The 25,353-nt window shown below is 52.0% G+C and overlaps 3 protein-coding genes across 16 annotated transcripts in view; 1 reads left to right on the top strand and 2 right to left on the bottom strand.

Annotated features, from left to right (window-relative positions):
- Window positions 1-11,440, bottom strand: part of TULP3 (TUB like protein 3) — a 51,344-nt gene extending 39,904 nt beyond the window's left edge. Inside the window, exons 1-2 of one of the 5 annotated variants that reach the window (XM_067756132.1) lie at window positions 2,659-2,845; window positions 2,026-2,053 (exon numbers count right to left, since the gene is read on the bottom strand). In XM_067756132.1, coding sequence (XP_067612233.1) covers window positions 2,026-2,053; window positions 2,659-2,845 — 215 coding nt within the window. Of the gene's footprint in view, window positions 1-1,924; window positions 2,054-2,658; window positions 2,846-11,366 lie in introns of those variants that run through there. The other 4 variants (XM_067756134.1, XM_067756135.1, XM_067756136.1 and 1 more) reach the window with 4 other exon arrangements.
- RHNO1 (RAD9-HUS1-RAD1 interacting nuclear orphan 1) lies at window positions 3,714-12,209 on the bottom strand. Of its 8 annotated transcripts, none has more exons than XM_067756147.1 (4): window positions 12,033-12,209; window positions 8,718-8,870; window positions 6,004-6,255; window positions 3,714-4,939 (listed from the first exon to the last, which is right to left on the bottom strand). In XM_067756147.1, exons 3-4 carry the CDS (start codon window positions 6,169-6,171, stop codon window positions 4,385-4,387), a joined length of 723 nt encoding a protein of 240 aa, XP_067612248.1. In that variant the 5' UTR covers window positions 6,172-6,255; window positions 8,718-8,870; window positions 12,033-12,209; the 3' UTR covers window positions 3,714-4,384. The 8 variants fall into 8 exon arrangements, with proteins under 8 accessions (XP_067612248.1, XP_067612247.1, XP_067612246.1 ...); XM_067756146.1 differs by lacking the exon at window positions 12,033-12,209 and adding an exon at window positions 11,432-11,538; XM_067756145.1 differs by lacking the exon at window positions 12,033-12,209 and adding an exon at window positions 11,367-11,502.
- FOXM1 (forkhead box M1) lies at window positions 11,586-24,517 on the top strand. 3 transcript variants are annotated; one of them, XM_067756128.1, is made up of 10 exons: window positions 11,586-11,771; window positions 12,039-12,115; window positions 13,565-14,113; window positions 14,691-14,842; window positions 16,513-16,713; window positions 17,721-17,849; window positions 18,454-18,498; window positions 19,045-19,114; window positions 19,262-19,437; window positions 23,507-24,517. In XM_067756128.1, the coding sequence occupies exons 3-10, from the start codon at window positions 13,612-13,614 to the stop codon at window positions 24,515-24,517; spliced, it is 2,286 nt and encodes a 761-aa protein (XP_067612229.1). In that variant the 5' UTR covers window positions 11,586-11,771; window positions 12,039-12,115; window positions 13,565-13,611. The 3 variants fall into 3 exon arrangements, with proteins under 3 accessions (XP_067612229.1, XP_067612230.1, XP_067612231.1); XM_067756129.1 differs by lacking the exon at window positions 12,039-12,115; XM_067756130.1 differs by lacking the exon at window positions 19,262-19,437 and having other exon boundaries at window positions 23,507-23,963.
- The last annotated feature ends 836 nt before the right edge of the window (window positions 24,518-25,353 follow it).

Genomic DNA, 25,353 nt, shown 5'->3' with positions numbered 1-25,353 from the left:
AGAAGCCCTATTATTCCAGAGGAGAAAACTGAAGCCAAAGAAGTAGATGAGTGCTTCAACATCGCACTGCTGGACAGTGGAAAAGCTGGGACGAGAGCTCAGGAACCCAGTGGAAGCCTCCAGCGCTTCCCCCTCGCCACAATGCCTTGTGGTAAAACAGCAAGGGACCTGATAAACAACTCAAGTACTAATGCAATCCCCTTCAGAACTGTGGCCTCCCAGGGGTCCTCGCGACTTCTGTGATACAACGATAATCATTAATGTTGTCACAGAAGTTCTACAGCAAAGGGTCAGAGATGCCAATCCTCATTACCAAGACTCATAACAAGTACTAAGAGTTAATAAAGACAGCACAGCCATCGCAATGTGGACAGTGTGTCTCTTCTCAGGCATCAGCAGATTCAAGCTCTAACCGGGACAGGAAAATGGCGCAGCCTTTACTAACAGTAAGAAAGTCTGATGAGGCAGCACAGATTTAGTACAAAGAGCTTCTTCCTAGTGAACTGCCTCAGAGGAAGTAAAAGCAGACCACAGGAAATTTTAGCTGGAAAGAAGCCTTAACAATTCCACTGAGAACTACTCTTGAATAGAACTAAGGATTATCAAGGCCCCTTCCAGTCCTAAAATCCTCAAACACGGAGAAGCAAGGCAGCTTCAGCTCCTCTTCTGAGTAACTCAAGCATACTTTTCCTCTTGGGAAGAAGAAATGTTAACTTCTTCTTTCAGTGGGCACAAAGGCAGGGAAAACAGCAGCATTTCCATAGGAAAGAATAAGAGAAGCCAGAAATGAAAAGTATTCCAAAAACGTCTGAGTCTGTCTGCATGGAAAGGAAATTTATTACAGGGATTCTTCTTTCCTTCCTAGGTCTCTATGTAGCCTTCATATTTGAAGAAATACATGCATGTTAGACGTTATTAGGCTTTTACTGTAGCTTTTGATATCTGCCAAACATACTGTAGTCACGTATTAGTTAATCTAAGTATTTTTAAGCACTGGGTAAGTCTGTCTGCCAACAATTAGTTCATCTGATGAAGCCTTTGAAAAAGAGAGAACTTGAGAGAGGATAACAAGCCTGGCCAAGACATAACCTCCAGCCATCACTGCTGTTTGTATTTCTGAAGAAAAATCAAAGCATATGGACAAACCATACACTAGGACTTTCTCAGTCAACCCTGGGTCACAAGGTCACATCACGCGGAGAAGTCTCTCTCATCACATCTTCAATCCTGTATCAGGAACAGAAGGCCAGAGAGGCTCAAGTTCCGGCAACTAGCCGACCACTGTCATCTCCAGGGGAATCTACAATGCAAGCACCTAACCTCAGCAAGCATCTGAGAGTGCTGTTTCAAATTCCATCTCCAATTTCCACTAAATATTTCAGATACAGGAAAAAGGTCTGAAGTAGTGTTTGTTCATAATTTTTCTACTTTGTTGAAAATAACTCTGCCTCATGGGAAAATGGTCTCATCATTCAAAGAAGGAAAAAAAAAAAAGTCACGGGAAACTTGAAAGTCAGATGCTATCCTTCACACTGAAAGGTACTAATACCAAAAACTCTATCCATGTATTTCATCAAAAACGTCCTAAACACACAACCGGAAGCCAAAAAAGTCAGAGACATTAATTCCACTCCCTCTCGGCAACAAGTCAGTTAACCAGTGACTGAACCTACAGCAGAAGAAACACTTGGTGACTCACACATTCCCCTTTGAGGTCCATTTTAAAATTAAAGAGCAGGTTTCTTTGGGAAGAAAAAGAGGGACAAACTTTAAAATTATCCATTGAAACTTCAGGTCCAAAAACTTAAAAACCTCTTTGCCTCCTGGTCTCAATTTCAAAGTCAATTCCATTTTTCCTTCCAAAAATCATGAGTCACACCATACATCTGGTAGCCGGGAAGTTTACTGCCTTAAATTCACTCACTTAAGACTGACCGAATGCCCACAAGTGAGCGAGCACCATCCGAATTCAACGAGGATGCTGAATTTTAACGGGATCTCCTCCTGGCGCTTCCATATTTATACCTGGAAACGCAGATTCTTCTTCTCTTGACTTCAGGGAAAAGAAAAAAAAAAAAAAGCAGTAAACCAACTTCACAGAGCGCTGCTCTCACGTAAATAAAACCCGATGAAAGAGAAAAACGGGTCTTGTCCGCGGCAAGGCCACCTGGGCGACAAGCTTTAGAGTGGTTTTCAGCTGCTGACCCGCGACCAGGCGGTACCGGGCAGCAGGCGGGCGTGGGCGGCGTGTACGGGCTCGGGTCCAGGCGAAGCCGTGATTCCACCCCACCCGCCCGCATCCACGCTTCGGGATCCCGGCCGAACCTACAGGCCCGGCCCGGCCCGCGCTCACCCCTCCGGAGCACCGGCCCTGGGGCGGGATGCCGCCACCACCACGGCCGCTCCGCTGGCCCCCGGAACCACCCTGCACCCCCGGCCCAGGCGGAGCAGCCCCTGACGGACACGTTCTGACGAGGCCGGACCCACCGCGCGGGTGACGGCGCGACTGGACACGAGCCGGCCCTCGACGCGGGCGGCCGCCTGCCCGCACGCCGCCCCCACTCGTCTCCCGCCGCCCAGCCGCCCGCACTCCCCTCGGCTCCCAGCCCGGACCGCCACGGCCCCCTTCAGCCTTCGCTCGTCGCCACCGCTCCTGACCTGTCCCCGCGGGGCGCCGGGTAGCGGCGCGACGCCTCCATCCCGCTGCCCCGAGAGCAGCGACCTTGTCCACACCCTCGCGGCGGCCGCTGGGGGCTAGCCTGGCGCAGCGGCCCAGCCCCGCAACAGCACTTCGCACTGTCGCCGCCGCCCATTGGCCATCGCGCTCCCGCCGCTCCGCATCCATTGGTCCGCGCGCCCGCTGCTCCCCACCGCCCCCGCGGGTGGGTTGCTAGGGGCGGTGGCGGCGCCGCGGGAGGGTTGCTACGGACGGGTTGCTGCGCACTGCTTGCTGCGCGCTGCTTGCTACGCGCAGCTGGGTTGGAGGAGCCGCCCAGCCCCCAGTAACCGCCGCGCGCCCAGGCTGCCCTCACCCAGCGGTCCATACCCGGAGGCCTCCCAGGGCGCTTCATGGGGGCCGCCCCCTCCCAACCCCGAGGACTTCCCGGAACCACACTTGCTCGCCCGGCAGCCCTTCCCAACCAAGTGCGTGTGCGCCCCCTCCCCTAGTCCAGCCCAAGCTTTTAGGGCGTCCCCGGACCTGTCCTGCACACCCGCCTGACGACCTTTTCCGTCTACCGCCCTCGGCAGCCTACCGGCCGTCTTCGAGCATCAGTATCTCATAAAGAGATCCGCTGTCGGATCCAGTAAATCTTGTCCCCAAGTTATATGCAGCATTACAGTCCCTACAGAACATCCCGTCAAAACTCATCGCGTGTTGACTTTGCGGCGTTCCATTCCGAGGCCAAAGTTGTCCCCACACTGGTTTTGAGCCTCTAAAAGGCAGAAAATTTGGCACAAGCTAGGAGAGCCGAGCACTGCTTTCTCTGGTCAGCCTCCACTCACTGCGTGACCCCGAACACGGTCATCTGTGTTTCAAATCCCCGTCTTTAAAATAATCCCTGCTTGTCTAGCTCGGGCTGGACCTGACACAGACTAGGTTCTGAAGGCTGACGGAATGGAGTTGAATGAGATGCTACTTATATGGGTGGAAGGAAAATTGAGATATTTTGTTGACCAGGCAGTCCTTCTACATGAATTCCAATAAAAAGTAGTATTTGAAAAGATTATATATTTATTTACATACATTTTAAACAGTTACAAGAAATCGTTTTCCCACCCTATTTAATATTTACAGATTACTACAGTTGGAAACAAAAATTCAAAACATAGTAACTCTAAGTAACCTATGTCCCCTTTATCTCCCTTGGTCCCACTGACTCATTAAAACAGGCTTGCTGCCCTTTCTTCATCCAGCCCTCTCAGCAGATGAGCCAAGATTGCAGAGACAGCAGCTCAACTACAAAAAGTCACAGTTTGCTTCGAGTTTTTCCGTGCATCTGGTCACAGAGGAAGCGGTCACTGAGTCGGTACTCAGACATGTGGAATGAATTAGTTTGAATGAAGTGTTTAAAAGGATGAATAAGCAGTGGTTAAAGGGAACAATTAAGAAAGACCATTTGTAGAGGGGGCAGTACTGCTGCATTAGTGACAGAAGCAGGGTTCTCTAAAAACTTTCTGCAGCCATTTATTTACAGACTTTTTAAACAGTTACAAGATATTTAAAATTTTTTAACAGCTAATACAAGGAAAATACAAAGTGAACTGTTTATGACACTAAAACTGTTTATGACACAAGATATTTTAAAAAGCAAATCTGGGAATTCAATTCCCTTTTGACTCCAGCAATCAATTTCTTGAGACCACGGATGTCCGAGAAACCCAGTCAGTTTTTCACAAGGAACTGGTTTCTGCTCAGCTTCCCCCTCTCCCTGAGGTAAGTGAACAGGTGTCGCCGCCTCCTCCATGTGACCTTTATCCCGTACTTCTCCTCAGGAGTGTCTTTAACCAGAACAGGCCCGGGCTCTGGGCTCTTGGGCGTGCTTGTGTGAAGGGAGCAGCTGGGAAGGCTGTTTTCCCTCTGCACCGAGGGAATGGGCCCTCCCTGCCCTGAGGACTCTGGGCTCTGGATATCCGGTGGAATGAAGACATAAGGGAAGTTCTGAAGTGCATGTGCTGACAGCTCCCCGCAGCTTTGGGGGCTGAGCATGGGAACCAAGGGCCTTCCAGAAATGTCCTTTTCTGGTTGACCGGGACAGTCCCTGATTAGGGGGATCCCAGGTCTGGCTGAACTGGCAGAAGGCTGTGGACTCTCAAATGTTAGGTGTGGAAACCTGGAGCTGGTAGACTGTCGACTTGAACGCCTTGCCTGGTCTCGGCAATGACGTTTCCTGTTGACCGGGAACCAGCCTTCTGCTGTTGTATCAAACTGAGGTGATACCTAAGGATTCCAAAAGAAAAAAAAAAAAAGTGAAGAGCGCCAACTACCAAATACAAACCTAAGGAAACTGCATCCCATGACCAGAATCCTAAATGGGGGCCCATAACAGCAATGGACACAAAACAAAAGCAGCTGTCTATTTGGATAACAGTATCCAAGGGATACGGGCTTTGGGCAAGTTACTCAATCTCCCTGGCTTTCAGTTCCCTCCTGTGCACGAACGGGGACAATGCCTCTTTCGCTTCATCATACCATATGGCTGCAACACGCTTAACTGTCTATGTTTCAACTCTGAGAGCGGGCCCAGCAGTCTTATTCACCATCGATCCCCAGCCCTAGCAGAGCACCTGGCACCAAGAAGGCCCCAGTGAAGGACGAAGGGCTGAAGGAAAGAACGGGGAGTGAGATCAGGCACGGAAAGCAAATAGCAGGGGGCGTGGCACAGTGAGGACTCGATACATGTTCACATGTTCATTCCTCCTCATCAACAGGGTTCTAACACGTATGTTTCTTCCCCAGTCCTGAAGCCAGGGCTCTGGTTCTCCCCAGCAATCGTGGGCAAAGCGCACTTACTAAGCTCTCTCAGGCTTTTGTCTGGCTCTTTGGCTACACTACTTCCCTGACATGCGGTAGCTGTGTTCTCTTCCCAGGGCTTTTAAACTGTCAAAATAGAACATATGCCATTTCTGAGGATTCTTCTTCAACGTTTGGTCATTTAAACAGTAAATAGAGTACTTAGCTAAAAACTCCACGTCTCACGGGAAGCTCAGGGAACAATCTCATTTTTTACTCATTCTGACATTTCTCTGGCTTTCTCACCCAGCTACTGGATAGTGAAACTTTTATACTGAACTCTTACAGAGGAATGTGGGGCACGGGAAAGAATCCAATTCCAATCAACCCACGCCTCAGTCTGAACTCAGGAAAAAAGGTAAACCAGAGAACATGGCTGAGGACAGACAGAAGGAGTACACCACCTCCTTGTCCCTGCGCCCACGAGTCTCCACGTGGCAGCGTGAGAAGCCTGGTAGAGGAAAAGTCAAGGCAAGAATCCCATGGCCTACCCAGGAAGTGATGGTGCTGTCGTCAACGGGCTTGCTGGGCACCTGTCTAGTGTGGGTGATAGGAAGCTGGGGAGACCCATAGCAGTGTTTGGGGCCCTCCAGTGGTTGTTGGCAGAATAGCAGCTGGGGTTTCTGGGAAATTTGGCGGCGTTTTTTCCTGGGAGGCATCAATGGGTGAGGGTAGGGCAGTTAGTAACTGCATGATGCTGGTTGTGGTCAGGTCCAGGGAGAGACTCCACTTCCAACCCATGCCTGTGGAGAAGAAACAAAAGCTGGGAGAAAAAAATCTGCTGATTCCCCAGCTCTTCCTCACACTCTGCCAGCCGAGTCTGCTAGCAGCCAGCAGCCCTACCCCAAGATTGTGGGGTGGTACACCTACACCACCAAGGCAATACACACTAGTTTCACACTCAACGACATTCGTTCAATGAACACTTATCGAGCACGTGTTAAGCACCATGCTGGGTGTTGGGAGTTTAAAGATGAATAACCAACCACTTATCCCATGATCATTTACTGGGTGCCAAGCACTTGTAGAGACACAGACTGCCCGTCTTCAAAGAGCTGAGAGGCTAACAGAGGGAGACAGACAATTACAATAATGAGAGCAGTGCTCCCTTGCACTCCCCCCAGGGGAGGCCTTCTGGAGAGGGTGATACCTGATCTAGGTATAGAAGGGCTAGGAAAAGCCAAAGAATGGGGAGTGGGGGGGGGGGGGCGTTCCAGGCTGAGCAGCAGCACACACCAGGGCAGAGACAGGAAGGAGCACTGCGAATCCAGGCACTCAGCCTCCACGGAGCTGGACACAGGCATGAAAAGACAAAAGGCAAGACCTGAGGAGCGACGTGGTGTCAGGCTCAGGGCAGAAAACCAGGCGGACCATCTGAGTTTGGACTTTGGCCTAAGTAGTCACTGAAGATTTTCCAGCGGACGGATATGACCAGACTTGGATTTTTTTTTTTAACTTTTACCCCAGATAATTTCGAACATACAAAAAAATAGTTAATAATATAATGAGCTCCCATGTGCCCATCACCCAGCTACAACCATCAACCCACGACCGATCACATCCCATCCACACCCCATCCACTTCCCCTACCCCTTTATTATTTTGAAAATACTATGTTCCCAGTCATGATATCATTCCTAGTAACACAACTAACATATATAAATATACATATTTATATAATATACATTAATATATATTTATATGTGTAAATTCCTTAAATAGTAAATATCAAATATTCAGGGTTGAAATTTTCAGTTGTCTCCTAGGTGCCATGCTTGGTTTTTGTTTGCTTTTGTCTTTTAGACAGGTCATCCAGGCAACAGTGTGAAAGGCGAGATCAAGTGCCCCGGAAGCAGGGGGACCAGTGAGAAGGTAACTGTGTTGCCTGAGAACCGATGAAGCCGTAACCTGGGCAGTGTCAGCAGAGGTGGGAGGCGGGAGGCAGAGGCAGGGCCAACAGGACCCACAAAGGAATAACAAGTCTGAGAACGCGTCCAGTGGGTCTAGCCCCCAGATCAGTTTTAATAAGGGTTCTGTCAGTGGGTTGGTGGGACGGAAGTTTGAGTCGAGAGGTGAACGGGTGGTGCCGGCATGCTGGAGGGAGAGGCACAGCAGGGCAGACTGGTTCCGTTATACAGCGTGATTCCTTCATTCAGTCAACAGCAGCAAAGCAACATACTCTGATTTATGTCACTGGGCAGTGGAGATACATGTAAAGAGAAATCAGGACGAGGTCTCTACCCTCAAGGAACAAACATTTTAGGGAGAACACAGGTAATGAATACATCCATTTGTTCATTCATTCATTCAGCAAATATTTACTGAGTGCCCACTGTGTTTTGGGCACCGTTACGGGTGCTAGAAATATATAGCAGATTACAAAATTAAATCCCTGACCTCATGGCGCTTACATCTAGTTGGGAAGTGATTAGAGGTACAGAGAAAAGTGAAGCAGTGTAAGGGGTTGAGCTGACCCAGTGCTACTTCAGACAGGGTCGTCGGGGAAGGCCTATCTGAAAAATGATATTTGAGCAAAGACCTGAATGAAGAAAGGAGAACAAGCAGACAAGAGAAAGATGTGAGAAAGAATGTTCCAGACTGAGAGAACAGTTAAGTGCAAAGACCACAAGATGGGAATGTGTCTGACTTGTTCAAGAAGCAGTAGGGTCAGCATGGCTGAACTGGAGAGTGGTAGGAGGTGAAGCCAGTTCACGTGACACAGGGTTAAGGCAAGGGTAAGGACTGGGCTGAATTATGCTTAGTGCAAGAGGAAGTCACCGCAGGGCTCTGGACAGGGAAGTAACACAGTCCGATTTATACTTTTCAAAGATAGCTCTAGGTGCTTTGTAGGAAAGGTGGGTTGGGAAGAGGGGGGACAGAGAAAGGAGGCAGAGAAGCGAGTTGGGAGGCTCTTGCAGGAGCCCAGCGGGGAGATGACAGTGGTAACAACCGCTCCAGGGAGAAGTGCCGAAGTTCACGCCTTGCTCAAAGTCCCCAGCCTCTTGGGGACACCACATTGTTCAGCAGTCCTACTGTGTCCTTGATCAACTCATTTTCCACAAAGGTTATCTTAAAACTTTCCCACTGTCTTAAAACTTCGGAACTCTTCTTCTCTCCAAACCAACCGCCTTACTTCCTACTTCACAAAGAACACAGGAGCCATCAAAGGAAACACTCTCATCTTCCAGAAGGCGAGCTCACAAACCTCAGTACATCTGCATCCATCCTCTTCCTTTCTGCTGTAACTAGAGGTCAGTCCCTTTTGCTACTGTGGCCTCTCCCTCTGGCTGGGCTTTGGAGCCTTCCTCACTCCACACGCCTTTCCCAGGCAATCGTCTGCTGACATGTCAATAACCACCTGGAAGTACACGAGTCAAGCATTTCTATATTTGGCTTAGAATTCTCCACACTCAGGACCCAAACATTCCACTGCCTACGCGATAGCAACTAGATGTCTCAAATGCACCTCAAACTCAAAGCATTTACACCCGAATTCATGCTCGTTTCCCCTGCACCCCCCTCCGTAAAAGTGATCATCTTCCAGGGCCCTTGCTCAGGAAATGGTATCATCATTCATCCAGCTATGCCACCAAAAACCTTGACATTTACCTTTTCCCTCTACCATCCAACCCAACATCAAGCCCTGTCAATCCTATCTCTTAAACATGTCTTCAAAAATACTCCTCTCTTGGGCTTCCCTGTTGGCGCAGTGGTTGAGAGTCGCCTGCCGATGCAGGGGACACGGGTTCGTGCCCCGGTCCTGGAGGATCCCACATGCCGCGGAGCGGCTGGGCCCGTGAGCCATGGCCGCTGAGCCTGCGCGTCCGGAGCCTGTGCTCCGCAACGGGAGAGGCCACAACAGTGAAAGGCCCGCATACGGCAAAACAAAAACACAAACAAAAAAAAATACCCTCTCTCGAGGAGGGCAGTTGGGGGGAGGTCGCAAAATGGATGAAGGGAGTCAAGAGGTACAAACTTCCAGTTGTGAAATAAATACGTCATGGGATGTAATGTACAGTGTGGTCACTATAGGCAATATTGTATTTCAAATTTGAAAGTTGCCAAGAGAATCTTAAAAGTTCTCATCACAAGAAAAAAAAGGTTTTTGTCACTCTGTATGGTGACAGATGGTAACTAGACTTACTGTGATCATTTTGAGGTGTAAATAGGTAATCATTATGTTGTACATCTGATACTAACATAATGTGTTATGTCAATTATACTTTGGGGGGAAAAACAGATTTGTGGGTTTTAGCGACAGTTCAGTATTAAATGTGGGATCAGAATCAGTGGCAATTTTTGAGACTTATTCAACTCAAAATTTGATAAAAGCATTCCTCCTTTGTGAAAAATAATAATCTTACCCTACCCCTCTTTCCCTCTCTCTCCACCACCCTTCAAGTCCCAACAGTTCTGACCCAGGGGTAATGCAATAGCCTAACTGGTCTACCCTAACCTCTGGCACCCCCTGCAGGGGGACCTTTTTAAATTGCAAATCTGATCTTGACTCACACTCCTGCTTAAAATTTTTGAGTTTTGGGTAAGGACCAAACTCCTAGTGGTGGCTGAGGTCCTGTGGCTCTGGTTCCAGCTTCATCTCACACACCCTCCAGTGCAGGTCTCTTAGCTCAAATCCCTCAGATATTCTTCAGCCTTTGTGCCGCCCACGCTTCCTCCTGCGGCTTGGCCCTGCACACCTCATTCCCTTGGCTTGGAGGGTCTCCCTCCCGTGTTTGCATAAAGGCCTCAGATCTCAGACGAAGCTTTAGTTCATCAGAAATGCCTTTCTCTTGGGAATTCCCTGGTGGCGCAGTGGTTAAGAATCCGTCTGCCAGTGCAGCGGACATGGGTTCGAGCCCTGGTCCAGGAAGAGCCCACATGCCGCGGAACAGCTATAAGCCCGTGTGCCACAACTACCGAGCCTGGCTCTAGAGACCACAAGCCACTACTGCTGAGGCCATGCGCCTAGAGCCCGCGCTCCGCAAAAAGAGAAGCCACGGCAATGAGAAGCTCCCGCACCGAACCGGAGACTCCGTAGCCTTTGCTCGCCCCAGCTAGAGAAAATGCCCCAACGCAGCCAGATTAATGAAATGCCTCTCTCACCTACCATAAGGCAAGATCCCCTTATTTACATACTCAAAAGTTATCCCTGAGCTCTAAGTTATCACTTCGCAGCTGTAATTCTCCACTTGATTAAATAAGCAATTCGCTGCGAATCTGCTCCCATCAGACCGTAAGAGCAGAAGAAAGACCCCGTCTTCCACTGCATCCCAGCGCGGCCCGGCACACGGTAGGTGCTCAACTAAACGTGTTAACTAAGTTAGTAGATAAAGTCCTTTACTACAAAGAAAAGACTGCGGGGGGCGGGAGGAGATCAAAACTCGAAGATTCAGGGTGGAGGCGGGGTTCACCGTGTAAGAATAATTTTTCAGGAGGGAACCTGAACGAGGTCGTAACTGCGCTCCAGGAGCCCTCAGGCCGCTCGGGGGCCCGCGGGCCCGCGACGGTCGCTGGTCGGAGGTCAACGGAGGACAGCGCCCCCAGCGAGGGGGGAAGAGCCCGGGGCGGCGGGCGCATCGCAGCCGGGCGGGGCGGCCCGGGGTCCCCACTGTCCCTGGGGTCCCCCGCGCCCCGCCGCCCTCCTGCGCTCTCCCCACGAGCCGCCCGCCTCGTCCGCCTCACCCGCCCGCCCGCCCGCCAGGCCCGCACGCCGCTCTGTCTGCCTCACCCGCCGCAGACCAGCCCGCCCGGCTCGCACGCTGCTCCGCCCGCCTCACCCGCCCAACGAGGCCGCCGTTCCGCCCGCCTCACCCGCCCGGCTGGGCTGCCTCGCCAGCCGTTCCGCCCGCCTCACCCGCCCGGCTGGGCTGCCTCGCCAGCCGTTCCGTCCGCCTCAATCGCCCGGTCGGGCTGTCTCACCTGCCCTTCCCGCCGCCGCCCCGCCCGCCTCAACAGCCAGGCAGGGCCCACCCGCCCGCCGCCGCCGGCGGCGTCCCGGCTGAACGCGGAGACAGGGCCGGCGCTGATTGGCCACGCCCGTCACGTGACCTCAACGCTCCGCCGGCGCCAATTTCAAACAGCGGAACAAACTGAAAGCCTCAGAGCGGGACCCCACCCCCGGCCCCGGCCCCGGCCCGGGACCCCCCCTCCCTCCCGGGATCCCGGGATTCCCCGCCCCGCAGCCGGGGTCGCTACCCGGCCTGCCGGTGGGAGCAGCGCGGAGCCGCCCGGAGCCGGCGTGTCCGGCGGTGCAAGCGAGGTGAGTGGGCGGCGTGCGAGAGGCCGGGGCCGGGAGTACGCGGAGAGCTGGCTCCGGACGGGGCTGGCGACGGTGCGCGGCGCTGCTGCATTCAGCCTCCCGGCCCTCCTCACCTCTCCCGCTGAGCGCCCCCGGCCTTCCCCCGGGAGGAGGGGCGGCCCGCTTGCTCTGGCAGACGGCGGCTGGGGTCCCTCTGAGCTTACTGCGCTGGGAGCCGAGGCCGACCTGCTCGCACACTCCCCTGAACCCCGTTGCTCTCACCTCTAGGCCTCCACTCCGCCCTTTCCCAGGACCCTCCTCCGGGTTCCGGAGACCCTCGCAGCCTAGCCCTGGTCTGGATGTGGGTGAGTCCCGGGAGCCGCTCCGGAAGTCTCCGGGCTAGAAAGTGTTGGCAGTGGTAGCAAGAGGCTGGTCAGAGTAGAAGGGAAAATTAAGCTTTAGACCAGGAAGTTATCTTTTGCGGGTGGGGAGCGACTACTAGTATCTACTGATTGATGGGTGGAGGGAGGGAGGCCGGAAGAGATAGGAGGTGGAAGTAAAACTGAGATTTGAAGGTAGAGGAAACCTAGATATACAGGAAAAGGAGGCAGAGTGGAGAGGGTCTGTGGATTCTAAGCAGATGGCAAATGTCAGGCGAGTGTGACAGTCAGTTTTAGGGAGAAGGCAGATATCCTAAAAAAGGGACAGCACATTCCTCTGTCGCTCAGAGTACCTCTCACTAGAATTTCACAACTTTACACAATGGTAGAGTATTCCACAGATCTGTTAAAATCAAAAAACACAACTTTTAAAAGATAAAACAGTTTTCCTTAACACTACAAAACCACCTTAGCACACTGAAGATAGCACAGTCTGTTAGTCAGAAGACAGGGATAACAGTCTTGGTTCTGGAAGAGAAATTAAGCGATAACAGTCACATGCTTAGAAAGTCAAAATATGAATAAGCACATGCAAGTACTAAAATGTCACTATATAAATAGTTTGCAAACTGTAAAAGAAAAATGTATTTTTTTTTTTTAAGAAAGGCAAGGATAATAGCCTGTGAAATGATGTCACCCCTTAGCGTTACCCTGGGCCTTGAGTAGAGCAGTTTCCCCCTTATCTGAGGTCTTGTGAGCTGGAAGATGATTTCTTCAGTGGTGTGACAATAATGGTACAATCTGCCTTTTTCCTCTGATTTTGTGGGCTCAGATCCTTTAATTTATAAAGTAAGTTGGTATAAAAAATATGTGGTCTACGCTAGAATGGATTATGGGATCAGAGTCTTGTCAGGATGTCCTATTCCATCATTCCCGTCCCAATAGTCACTGCAAGGGATCTGTGTTACAGTAGGAAATAAGAGACATTTCCACATTTTTGTAGCTTCCCTATTTATTTCTGTAGCTAAACATTCTTTTTTGGCCACACCGCGTGCCATGTGGCATGTGGCATCTTAGTTCCCTGACCAGGGATTGAACCCTCACCCTCGGCAGTGAAAGCACCAAGTCCTAACCACTGGACCGCCAGGGAATTCCCAAAACATTCTTAAGCTCCTAGAGCTTTGACTATGTTGACCTACAGCCAACCTAATCCCACTTTCCCCCTTTGAATTTCTTCTGTTTGCTTCAGTTTTAACTTTTGTCAGTAGAACTCATCTCCTTATTGTCTGTGGTCTTTACAGAGCCCCAAGGAGTATTCACCTGGGCCTGTGGGCTTATGCTCCTGGTCATGTGATGAGGAAGACCCCTCCCTAACAGAACCTCCTTCTCAGCCTAATAAACCTCTGACCTCCTGCTGCCCCTTGTGCTTTCCAGGGTCCATGCTTGTCATTCTCAATGGAGAGTGAAAGCACAGATTCATAATGAAAACCAGCCCCCGTCGGCCATTGATTCTCAAAAGACGGAAGCTGCCCCTTCCTGTTCAGAATGCCCCAGGTGACACATCAGAAGAGGAGCCTAAGAGGCCCCCTGCCCAACAAGAGCCTGCTCAACCGCAGGCCTCCAAGGAGGTGGCCGAGTCCAACCCCTGCAAGTTTCCAGCCGGGATCAAGATGATTAACCACCCGACCATGCCCAACACGCAAGTGGTGGCCGTGCCCAAGAATGCCAATGTCCAGAGCATCATCACAGCGCTGACTGCCAAAGGAAAGGAGAGTGGCAGCAGTGGGCCCAATAAATTCATCCTCATTAGCTGCGGCGGAGCCCCCACTCGCCCTCCAGGACCCCAGCCTCAAGGCCAAGCCAGCAATGATCCCAAGAGGACAGAAGTGATCACCGAGGCCCTGGGACCAAAGTCTGCATCCAAGGACGTGAATCTTCCTAGACCAGCTGGAGCCCTTCCCGGGCAGAGATGGGAGAACTGTGGTATGTGGTCTGTAAGGCAAAGGGCTGGGGAGCTAGCCTTCCCTCTCTGGTGGTGAGGACTGCAGTCCGCCACATTGACGCTTAGGGCACACAGGCGTCTGCCCGAACCGGGGAAAAGTCTTGCCTTTCTTCATCCTAAAACCTTGACCCGGATCCTTTGGGCACTGTCAAAGGGGTTGCAATGTAATTTAGCATTTCTACTCCCTTCTTTACATTGGAAAAGGATTTGTTTATCGTTTCTAGTTATCCCCTGCATTGACCACATAAGGAAATAGGAATCTTTCTCCATCTTAATGAAGGAGAAAGCATAAGGAGGAAAAGTGACTTTCCTTGTTGAGATGCTCAGTCTTGCTTTTATAAGGTCGCCTTGACTGAGCTCTAAGGCTCAGTGTGGCTCAGACTGAAATGCAACTTGAACCGTGCTCCTGAATTTCTCCCGACATCCTAATGGGGCGGAGTACCCGGGATGTGTTCCCTGTCCCTCAGGGCAGAGGTGATCCCTAACTGCCAGCTTCACCGGGCCTGCTGGGCTCGGGACCAGGCAGCTAAGCGGCGTCTTGGGTTGTTTCCCCCGTAGCTGGCGGCGAGGCAGCCGGCTGCACGCTAGACAACAGCTTGACAAACATCCAGTGGCTTGGAAAGATGACCTCCGATGGGCTGGGCTCCTGCAGCATCAAGCAAGAGGCGGAGGAGAAGGAGAATCGTCACCTGGAGCGGAGTCAGGCTAAGGTGAGCTGTCCCGTCACTCACTAGGGCAGTCAGAGCTGGTGCAGGGAATTTCTAAGACGGGAAATCAAGCGGCCTGTGGAGTAGAATTTCCAAGTTCTGATATTAGCACTCACTTAGTGTGACTCTATATAATTTGGAGCTCCCTTTCTACCTGGGATCTTCCCCCCCGCCCCCGCACCTCCCTCGCTCCTACCTGTGAAATTTCCTTGAGGGCAGACTCCTGTGGCTCGCTCTGTACCCCGTCAGCACGGGGTTTAGTACTGTGCCCTTAGTAGGTATTGAGTAAGTATTCAGGAAATAATGAAGAGGTCTCAGTTTGGAAAGCCACTTGAACTTTAAAGAGGTATCCCAACAGTATGAAAGGAATACAGCATTTTTAACAAGATTGTTTTATTAGAAGATAACTTAATAGCAAATAAAATGAGTTAGTTGTGAATTTTAAATACCTCTCCAGCAATCAAAATTGATTTGACCCATTTGTGTAGCCTGGGTTTGTTCTTCATGGTTGCCCTTTGTATATACCCTTTAATCCATCATTCAACAATATTTATTTTTTTATCTTTTTATTTTTTCCTTAAATAATTTTTATTTTTTTAACATCTTTATTGGAGTACAGTTGCTTTACAATGATGTGTTAGTTTCTGCTTTATAACAAAGTGAATCAGCTATACATATACGTATATCCCCATATCTCCTCCTTCTTGCGTCTCCCTCCCTCCCACCCTCCCTATCCCACCCCTCTAGGGGGTCACAAAGGACTGAGCTGATCTCCCTGTGCTATGTGGCTGCTTCCCACTAGCTATCTGTTTTACGTTTGGTAGTGTATATATGTCCACGCCACTCTCTCACTTCATCCCAGCTTCCCCTTCCCCCTCCCCATGTCCTCAAGTCCATTCTCTACGTCTGCGTCTTTATTCCTGTCCTGCCCCTAGGTTCTTCAGAACCCTTTTTTTTTTTTAGATTCCATATATATTTGTTAGCATACGGTATTTATTTTTCTCTTTCTGACTTACTTCACTCAACAGTTTTTAAAAGGGAAGATTTACGTGGATGTGTACATAGGTGAAAACTGAGCTGTTCACTTAGAACTTGTGTACTTTACAAAGTTATAGCTCAATTTTCTAAAACATGGATGATCAGATCTTTGCCTGCGACTTAGCCAGATGTGTGCCCTGCTGACATTTGTCTGTCCCATACCCTTGGGAATATTTCTCTTGTACAAACATTGAAAGGAGGTGGGTTTATTCACATCACATCAGGAGTAGAAATCAGACTAAGACCTAAGTCCCTCGACGCTCAGGTCTGAAAAATGGGTGTAGTTTTAACATACAGTTGATGCTTTAAGAGTCATAACATGTACCCAGACTTTCCTGAGAGGTTTCAACTGACAAAGACTGGACTTCTAATTATTATTGGGCAATATCTTCAAAAAAATGACTGACGACAGAGAAGTGGTTCTATGTTTGGAGACTGGATTAGATCACCTCTAAGATTCTCCCTAACTCTAAAATTTTATTCCATGGAATAGTGGTCTCAGGTGATTTGTTTCCAGTACAATTCTATGGGATAAAATGTTTCTCTAGGGGATGTTCTTTGGGGTGGGGTGGGGCGGGCGAGGTCTTGTGAACTCTCCGTGTCATCGCCTTTTCTCTTTCCCTTTGGCTTCTCAGAACGCTCAGGTTGAGGGGCCCCTGGGAGCATCGGCAACCTGGCCGGACTCCGTGTCTGAGCGGCCACCCTACTCTTACATGGCCATGATACAGTTTGCCATCAACAGTACGGAGAGGAAGCGCATGACCCTGAAAGACATCTACACTTGGATCGAGGACCACTTCCCCTACTTCAAGCACATCGCCAAGCCAGGCTGGAAGGTACCGTGTCCTGTAACAGCCACAGTCAAGGTCAGTCCGGCCCAACAGTTTGTCTACACGGAAGGGCAGTGGTCTGTGTCAGGTGCAGAGGGAGCAGTTAAGTGCCAAGGATGCTAGAACCTTCAACAACCATATCTTTTGGATTGGGACTCGATCCTGCCGAATCCAGACAAAAGCATCACTAACAGCCCTGTAACCACGTCACCTGTCGCTACCCTGGGTTGATGGAGACTCCAGTACAGCACAGAGCCCACTTCTGTGCTACACTGAACAGCAGCTGGAGTGACTAAGTAGCTTTGTGAAAATATATTAATGAAAAAAAAAATCTGTAGGCCTCACGATCCAAAGATTCACCTTCTATAAAGTCACATTTCTTCTCCAGAAGGCGGGGATCTTTTCCTCCCGCTCACGGGAACACAGATGCCTGGGAGCCATAGCTCACACGGGACTCAGAGCCGCAGCGTAGGTGCCCCAACAGATGCTCTGTCCCAGGCCAGCGGGCTTTTGTATTGTTTTCCCCACAGCAGGACAGTTAACCTCACACTCACCTCAACTGAATTCCCCAGCAGCATAATTTTTCTTTTTTTTGGCCACGCCACGTGGCTTGTGGGATCTCAGTTCCCCGACCAGGGATTGAACCCGGGCCACAGTAGTGAAAGCCCAGAATCCTAACCACTAGGCCCCCAGGGAGCTCCCTGGCATCATAATTTCTTCACTCGCCTCTCTGGCTACTGGTTGCCACCCACAGCCTCACTCCTCTTTCCCAGCCCCTGACAGCTGTCCAGGTCTCTGCTTTATCGCCCCCTCAGGAATGGCCCCAGTCTCTGTCCCTACTGGGCAGACGGGTTGATGGCTCCGGTTGCCAGCTCTGCCACGCGGAGTGTCACAGGAGCTGCCAATAGGCACGGTTACGAGGACACAAGGCCTGGGCCTGATTTCCTTGGGGGACGTCGGCGGTGGTGTTTGCAAAGCCAAAGTAGCTGATGAGTGGCATCCTCTACTTTCAGAATTCCATCCGCCACAACCTCTCCCTCCACGACATGTTTGTCCGCGAGACGTCAGCCAACGGCAAGGTCTCCTTCTGGACCATCCACCCCAGTGCCAATCGCTACTTGACGCTGGACCAGGTGTTTAAGGTAAGCATACAAATAGGCCAGTGTTGGAGGTCATGAGATCCATCGCGAAAGGAAAGAAGTCCTCTTGGGACGAGCTCATCCGATCAGGGTAGAGTTAAAGGCCAGCCAGCCCGTAAGGGATGGTACACTTCTCTGCTAGACCAGGCCACAGAGAGGACTCTCTGATCCAAACACGGGACCTCCTGGGGCAGTGTTGCCCTGTGATAAGAACTGCCTGGAACACTTGTTAAAATACAGCCTCCTGGGCCCCTCTCTTGGGGCTTCTGACTCAGTAGGCCTGGGATGGGCCCAGGAATATGTGTTTTTAGCAAGAATCTCAGGTGATTCTTACAGAGGAAGTCTGGGAAACCTGGTTTTTAAAAAACCCTTCTTTAGGCCGGAGAGCAGAAACGAAGCCCCCTGAATCTCTCATCAGAAGCGACTGCTTTGGAGTTTCAGAGCGCCCACAAGGGCGCCGCTAGCTGCCCTCGTCCTCCCGGGAGGGACCGTTGTTGAGGGTGGCCCTCGGCGTCCATCAGGAATAGGTTTACCCGGTCTGGTCAGCTTGACTGCACTGGTGGTAACTCCGTCTTGTTTCTCTCCCACGATGCCTGACCACCACCAGCCACTGGACCCAGGGTCTCCACAATCGCCCGAGCACTTGGAATCAGTAAGATTCTTTCCCTCCCGCTCGGGGCTCGGCCTTGCCTCCTTTCCACGCTCAGCATGGCTTCGGTGACAGGGACAAGACATTAGCAGGAAAGGGAGCCTGTGGCTGTGTGCCTGCCAGCCCTGAACGCAGGGCACCTGAGCTGCTGGGTGTTCAGGACACGTGACCTCCACCTCCTTCTGCTCCCGTGGGCTCATCACGGTGCCCCAAGCAGCGCGGCGCGTGGCAGGAGAACCCACCATAGTCTCCCTGCAAGATGGTGACCACGGTGCATGGCACGGGCCTGGAGGGCGGCCGTCTTTGCTCTCACTTCTCTACCTGGCTTTTCTCTGCCCCTCATAGAGCTCCGTGCTTTGCATCCCGGGGGTGAGGACACCTGGATGAGGTGGTAGGACCGCCCACTGCCGTGTGTCTGTGCCACCACCTGCCCAGGGCCAGGCGGTCGGTTCGCTCCATGCCCGGTACCGGAGCAGCTGGTGGGGTCGCCTGCCTCGTCCCCCTGCGTCTCTGACCTGGTCTCTTTCTCCCCCTCTCTGCCCCAAACAGCAGCAGAAACGACCCAACCCTGAGCTCCGCCGGAACGTGGCCATCAAAACCGAACTCCCCCTGGGCGCACGTTAGTATGGGGGAGCCTGGTCCCGGGGGGCGCACCTGTAGGGAGCAGACTCGGGGGTCCCAGCCCAGGGAAGGAGAGCAAAGATCCCATAGCCTGGAAGGGGCCTGTCCCTGGGTCCTGCTCCTGACCCCTCCCGGTCCCCCCCAGGGCGGAAGATGAAGCCTCTGCTGCCGCGGGTCAGCTCGTACCTGGTGCCCATCCAGTTCCCAGTGAACCAGTCCCTGGTGCTGCAGCCCTCGGTCAAGGTGCCGTTGCCCCTGGCAGCCTCACTCATGAGCTCAGAGCTCGCCCGCCACAGCAAGCGAGTCCGCATCGCCCCCAAGGTCAGTGCCTCGGGTTCTCTCTGAGCAGAGAGTCCAGTCAATTAGAGATTCTGCCAAGTGACCCTTGAGAAGCTTATACGTCTAGTTGGGACAAGGCACCGGCGCATAGGAAAGTGCAACAGCATCATAAGAGCTAACAAGGAACCTGCCGTAGGACGTAAGGGATGTTGGAGGGCCCACCCATGCCTGATGAGTTTACAAGAGCTCAGACAAGGGTGATTATAACAGATGGGCTGGGACGGTTCAGGAGGAGTTCACAGGGAAGGAGGTTTTACAAAGTAGATTTGGGCAGCAAGCAGGTGTGGAGAGGGCCTTTATTTTTTCTTTTTTAAATTTTTATTTATTTATTTTTGGCTGCACCACGCAGCCTGAGGGATCTTAGCTCCCCGACCAGGGATCGAACCCTCACCCGCTGCACTGGAAGCTGGAAGCGCGAAGACTCAACCACTGGACCGCCAGGGAGGTCCCTGGAGAGGGCTTTATAATGGGCATGCCCTGGAGGCCCCCAGTAACCATGGTCTAGTGATGGGCCAGTCTAGCTCTGGGTTTCTCAGCCTCCATACAGCTGACATTTAGGGCTGGATAATTCTTTGTTGGGGGTGGAGGGGTGCTGCCCTGTGCACTGAAGGGTGTTAGCAGCATCCCTAGTCTCTCCCCACTAGATGTCGGGGGCACCGCCTGGTGTGACAATTAAAATGTCTCCAGGTGTTGTCAGATGTCCCCTGGGGGGAGTTGCTCCTGGTTGAGCATCAGTGGTCTAGCCTCGAGGGCTGAGGACAGTGAGTGAGGACCGTGCCGTGATGCAGAGAAGGATTTGCGAGCAGGAGCTGGCCGGTAACAAGTACAGGAAGGGCCCCTGTGCCCCTTTCTCTGAGATGGAAGTAGCGGGGGCTCCAGATAAAGAGCCTTGGGTTTGCTCTTGTTTTTTGTTTTCGTTTTGTTCTGTTGTTTTTGGTTTTTTGGTTTTGGGGTTTTTTTGGCCGTACCACACAGCATGCGGGATCTTAGTTGCCGGACCAGGGATCAGACGCCTGCCCCCTGCAGCGGAAGCATGGAGCCTTAACCACTAGACCGCCAGGGAAGTCCCTGTTTTTGCTTTTGTTTTTTTAATTTAAAAAATATCATTTTAGGGCTTCCTTGGTGGCGCAGTGGTTGAGAGTCCGCCTGCCGATGCAGGGGACACGGGTTCGTGCCCCGGTCCGGGAAGATCCCACATGCCGCGGAGCGGCTGGGCCCGTGAGCCATGGCCACTGAGCCTGCGCGTCTGGAGCCTGTGCTCCGCACCAGGAGAGGCCACAACAGTGAGAGGCCCGCATAACGCAAAAAATATATATATGTATCATTTTAATATACATAAAAGTATACCTACGAGCATAGATAATTTTACATAAATGCATTCCTGTGGTTGTAGCATGTACACTGTTTTCGTTTCAATGCAGTCTTTTCCATCTCCTTTTCTTCTTTTTGCTTCCCCTCGCCTCACCTTCACCCATGTCGCCCCTGCTCCCCGTGATAAGCCATGTTGACAGTTTAGCATGCTTTCTCCCACTTGTTCATGCTCTTAGTATACTCTGCATACACCGATCGCCACAGCCATGTTATACACGCACACACCACACACAGCGTTGAAAATGGGATCGTATTACACTTTTTTTTTTTTTAATTTATTTTTGGCTGTGTTGTCTTTGCTGCTGTGTGCAGGCTTTCTCTAGTTGCGGCGAACGGGGGCTACTCTTCGTTGTGGTGCGCGGGCTTCTCATTGCAGTGGCTTCTCTTGTTGCAGAGCACGGGCTCTAGGCGCGCGGGCTTCAGTAGTTGTGGCTCACGGGCTCTAGAGCTCAGACTCAGTAGTTGTGGCGCACAGGCTTAGTTGCTCCGCGGCACGTGGGATCTTCCCGGACCAGGGCTCGAACCTGTATCCCCTGCATTGTCAGGCGGATTCTTAACCACTATGCCACCAGGGAGGCCCTACACACACTTTCTGCCCCAGGGAAATTCTCCCAAGTCACTTGGCATCACTTTAATTTATTGTTTTTTGTTTTTTACTTTTTTGAGGGGTTTTTTTGTTTTTTAATTTTATTCTTTGGCCGTGGCAGGCAGCATGTGGGATCTCAGTTCCCCAACCAGGGATAGAACCCGTGCGCCCTGCAGTGGAAGCGCAGAGTCTCAACCACTGGACCACCAGGGAACTCCCTAATGCATTTTTTTTTTAATTTATTTATTTTATTTATTTATTTTTGGCTGCATTGGGTCTTTGTTGCTGCACGCGGGCTTTCTCTAGTTGCGGCGAGCAGGGGCTACTCTTCGTTGCGGTGCGTGGGCTTCTCACAGTGGTGGCTTCTCTTGTTGCGGAGCTCGGGCTCTAGGTGCGTGGGCTTCAGTAGTTGTAGTACACCGGCTCAGTAGTTGTGGCTTTCAGGCTCTAGAGCACAGGCTCAGTAGTTGTGGCGCATGGACTTAGTTGTTCCGCGGCATGGACTTAGTTGTTCCGCGGCATGTGGGATCTTCCCGGACCAGGGCTTGAACCCGCGTCCCCTGCATTGTCAGGCGGATTCTTAACCACTGCACCACCAGGGAAGCCCTGCATTGTTTTTTAATGGCTACATAATATTCCATGGTGTGGCTCTGCTGTACGTTTTCCAACCATTCCGCTTTCACGGGCACATTATGTTTCTAGGTCTTTTTGCCCTATGGCGAACATTGCAATAAATATCTTTGCAAGTATCTTTCTTACTAGTGTTTTTATTTCTGTGGGAGAACCAGACATGAGATTGCTGAGTGAACAGTTATTTTAAAGTTTATTAAATATTGCAAGATTGGCTTCCAGAAAAATCTGTGATAATTCACACATCCACCAACAAGACCTATGTTTGCCAGCCATGGGTGTTATCAGTCTTTTTAATATTTGCCCCTCTGTGGTGTATGAAGGACAGCTCCTTGTTTCATTCTATCATCCTTTGCTTATCGGTAAGTCAGCACCTGCTCACTGCGTTTGGTCACTGGGAATTTTTCACTGTGAGACGATTATTTATGGACATGGCCCATCTTCCTATAGGGTTTTGCTAATAATTTGTGATTTCTTTGTTATTAAAATATTAACCTGTCTTTTAAGATTTTTTTTTTTTTCTGTACGCGGGCCTCTCACTGTTGTGGCCTCTCCCGTTGCGGAGCACAGGCTCCGGACGCGCAGGCTCAGCGGCCATGGCTCACGGGCCCAGCCGCTCCGCGGCATGTGGGATTCTCCCGGACCGGGGCACGAACCCACGTCCCCTGTATCGGCAGGCGGACTCTCAACCACTGCGCCACCGGGGAAGCCCCAATTTTACATTTTTATGGAGTCAAGTATGTCTCTCTTCTCTTTTACAGCCTCTGGGTTTCCAGTCTTGGTTAAGAAGTTCACCCCCCGCCCCTCAGATTGTACATGTAGTTTCCTAGATTCTCTTTCAGGATTTGTGTGGTTTTAATTCTTCTGTTTAAGTCTTTGTATATGGTATGAAACAGCCATTTATTTTCTCTCAGATGGATACTAATTATGCCAGCACCACAGGAAACGCTGTCTTTTTTTTTTTAATTTTATTATTATTTATTTAACTTATTTATTTTTGGCTGCGTTGGGTCTTCGCTGCTGTGGGTGGGCTTTCTCTAGTTGCGGCGAGCGGGGGCTACTCTTCACTGCGGTGCGCGGGCCTCTCATTGTGGTGGCTTCTCTTGTTGCAGAGCACGGGCTCTAGGCGCCAGGGCTTCAGGAGTTCTGGCACACGGGCTTAGTTGCTCCGCGGCCTGTGGGATCCTCCCGGACCAGGGCTCGAACCCGTGTCCCCTGCATTGGCAGGCGGATTCTTAACCACTGCGCCACCAGGGAAGCCCAGGAAACGCTCTGTGTTTTACCCCCAGAATTGACCTACCACCTTCATCATCTAGTCTCATGTCTAATAGTCTTGAAGACTTTAGAAAGACAAAAGAGGATGAGTACCCGCATGTCACTTGTCTTAGTCATGAACTTGTGTCCCAACCGCTGCCTGGTTGAATCTCCAGACCTGGCTTTCACCTTAACCTGCTTCCCTTCCAGGTGCTGCTCGCGGACGAGGGCGTCGCCCCTCTGCCCACGGCAGGACCAGTGAAAGAGGAGAAGCTCCTCCTTGGAGAAGGGCTGTCTCCTCTGCTTCCAGTCCAGTCCATCAAGGAGGAAGAAGTGCAGCCTGGGGAGGAAACGCCACACTTAGGGAGACCCATCAAAGTCGAGAGCCCGCCCCTGGAAGAGTGGCCCTCGCCCTGCCCATCTGTCAAGGAGGAATCGTCCCCCTCCTGGGAGGATTCGTCCCACTCCCCCATCCCCAGGCCCAAGAAGTCCTACAGCGGGCCCAAGTCCCCAGCCCGCTGCGTCTCTGACCTGCTTGTCATCAAACGCAGGGAGAGGAGGGAGATGAGCCGGTCTCGAAGGAAACAGCACCTCCTGCCCCCCTGTCTGGACGAGCCGGAGCTGCTCTTCTCTGAGGGCCCCGGGACTTCCCGTCGAGCCACAGCAGGGTCCTCACAGCCTGCCTCCCAGCTTGGCTCCTCCCAGGAGGAGGGCGGGCCTTTCAAGACACCCATCAAGGAGATGCTGCCCATCTCCTCCACCCCGAGCAAATCTGCCCTCCCCGTGACCCCCGAATCCTGGAGGCTCACACCCCCGGCCAAAGTTGGGGGGCTCGATTTCAGCCCCGTACGAACCCCCCAGGGTGCCTTTGGGCCCCTGCCGGACTCGCTGGAGCTGGCGGATCTCAGCGCCACCCCGCTAAAAAGCGTCCCCCTCTTTGACTCCCCCCGAGAGCTCCTCAATTCCGAGCCCTTTGACATCACTGCTGACCCCTTCAGCGGCTGTCCCTCCTCAGATATGGAGGTCCCCAAGCCAGGCTCCTCCGAGCCGCAGGTTGCCGGCCTCTCGGCCAACCGTTCTCTAACAGAGGGCTTGGTCCTGGACACGATGAATGACAGCCTCAGCAAGATACTGCTGGACATCAGCTTCCCCGGCCTGGAGGAGGACCTGCTGGGCTCCGACGACGTCGGCTGGGCTCAGTTCATCCCCGAGCTGCGGTAGAGACAGGACCGCACCGCTCAAGCCGGCGGCTCTCCGGGCGCTCTGCGCCAGGACAGCAGGCGGGGGCCGTCTGCTCCTCCAGCCCACCTGGCCTGGTGACGCCAAGGCAGGCATCACGCCAGAGCCGCCACTGGGCCTTCTGCAAGCCGCGAGGTCCTGGTGACCAGTCTCCGTGCCACCCACTCCCCAAGAGAATCTGATTCCTCCCTCCCTACTAGGAGCTGCGGGTGGGAACAGCAAAAACAAGGGTGAAAAGAGATGAGGAGCCCCCCCCCCCGCCCCCGACTGTTTGTGCCTGTGCCCAGCCACCCCCCACCTTCCCTGCTGCGGGCAGGGTGGCCCTTGTAAATGGTGTATATGTTCCTAATTATCCTCTAATTATAAACGTAAACCTATCTCCTTAGATCATTATCTAGAGACTGCCAGAAGGGGGTCACGATAACCAGGAGGTTCAGTTCGCTTCTGTTACTTGCTTTTGGTTCCTGCAGTAGGAAGGGCTGCAGTGCACAGTTCCTCCCAGGTCCCTCCCTCAAGGGTTCCTCACTGTAGGTGCCCCGATACGCGAGTCAGCCTGCCAGGATCCCTCCTACTGCCACTGCCTCCCACCTGCCCACGTTTCCAAGTCAGCTTTCCTGCAAAAAGAAATCCTGGTGAAAGGGTCTCTTATTATGGGTCAAAAGTGGGGCGGGGGCAGGGAGGCACCTGGAGCAGAGTGGGTGCCCAGATGTGCCCGAGAGACGTTTCTCTGATAAGGTCCCTGATCATGCCAGAGAGACGAGTTAGGAGGCGGAGGCCGGCTGGCCTGTCTGCCTGCCTGTCTGCGCTGGTGCCGCAGC

The sequence above is a fragment of the Pseudorca crassidens genome, chromosome 11, assembly GCF_039906515.1.
Source record: "Pseudorca crassidens isolate mPseCra1 chromosome 11, mPseCra1.hap1, whole genome shotgun sequence".
Taxonomy (NCBI): domain Eukaryota; kingdom Metazoa; phylum Chordata; class Mammalia; order Artiodactyla; family Delphinidae; genus Pseudorca; species Pseudorca crassidens.
The sequence above is the reverse complement of the archived record's forward strand: the minus strand, read 5'-3'. Positions and strand labels throughout refer to the sequence as shown.

Excerpts from the sequence above, each read along its gene's own strand:
- FOXM1 (XM_067756129.1), top strand. The coding sequence starts at position 13,612 with ATGAAAACCAGCCCCCGTCGGCCATTGATTCTCAAAAGACGGAAGCTG. Across the intron at positions 14,843-16,512 it reads TGGAGCGGAGTCAGGCTAAG|AACGCTCAGGTTGAGGGGCC; the intron begins GTGAGCTGTCCC and ends TTGGCTTCTCAG. Across the intron at positions 18,499-19,044 it reads CGCCCGAGCACTTGGAATCA|CAGCAGAAACGACCCAACCC; the intron begins GTAAGATTCTTT and ends TGCCCCAAACAG.
- RHNO1 (XM_067756147.1), bottom strand. The coding sequence starts at position 6,171 with ATGCCTCCCAGGAAAAAACGCCGCCAAATTTCCCAGAAACCCCAGCTG. Across the intron at positions 4,940-6,003 it reads ACAGCACCATCACTTCCTGG|GTATCACCTCAGTTTGATAC; the intron begins GTAGGCCATGGG and ends TGGAATCCTTAG.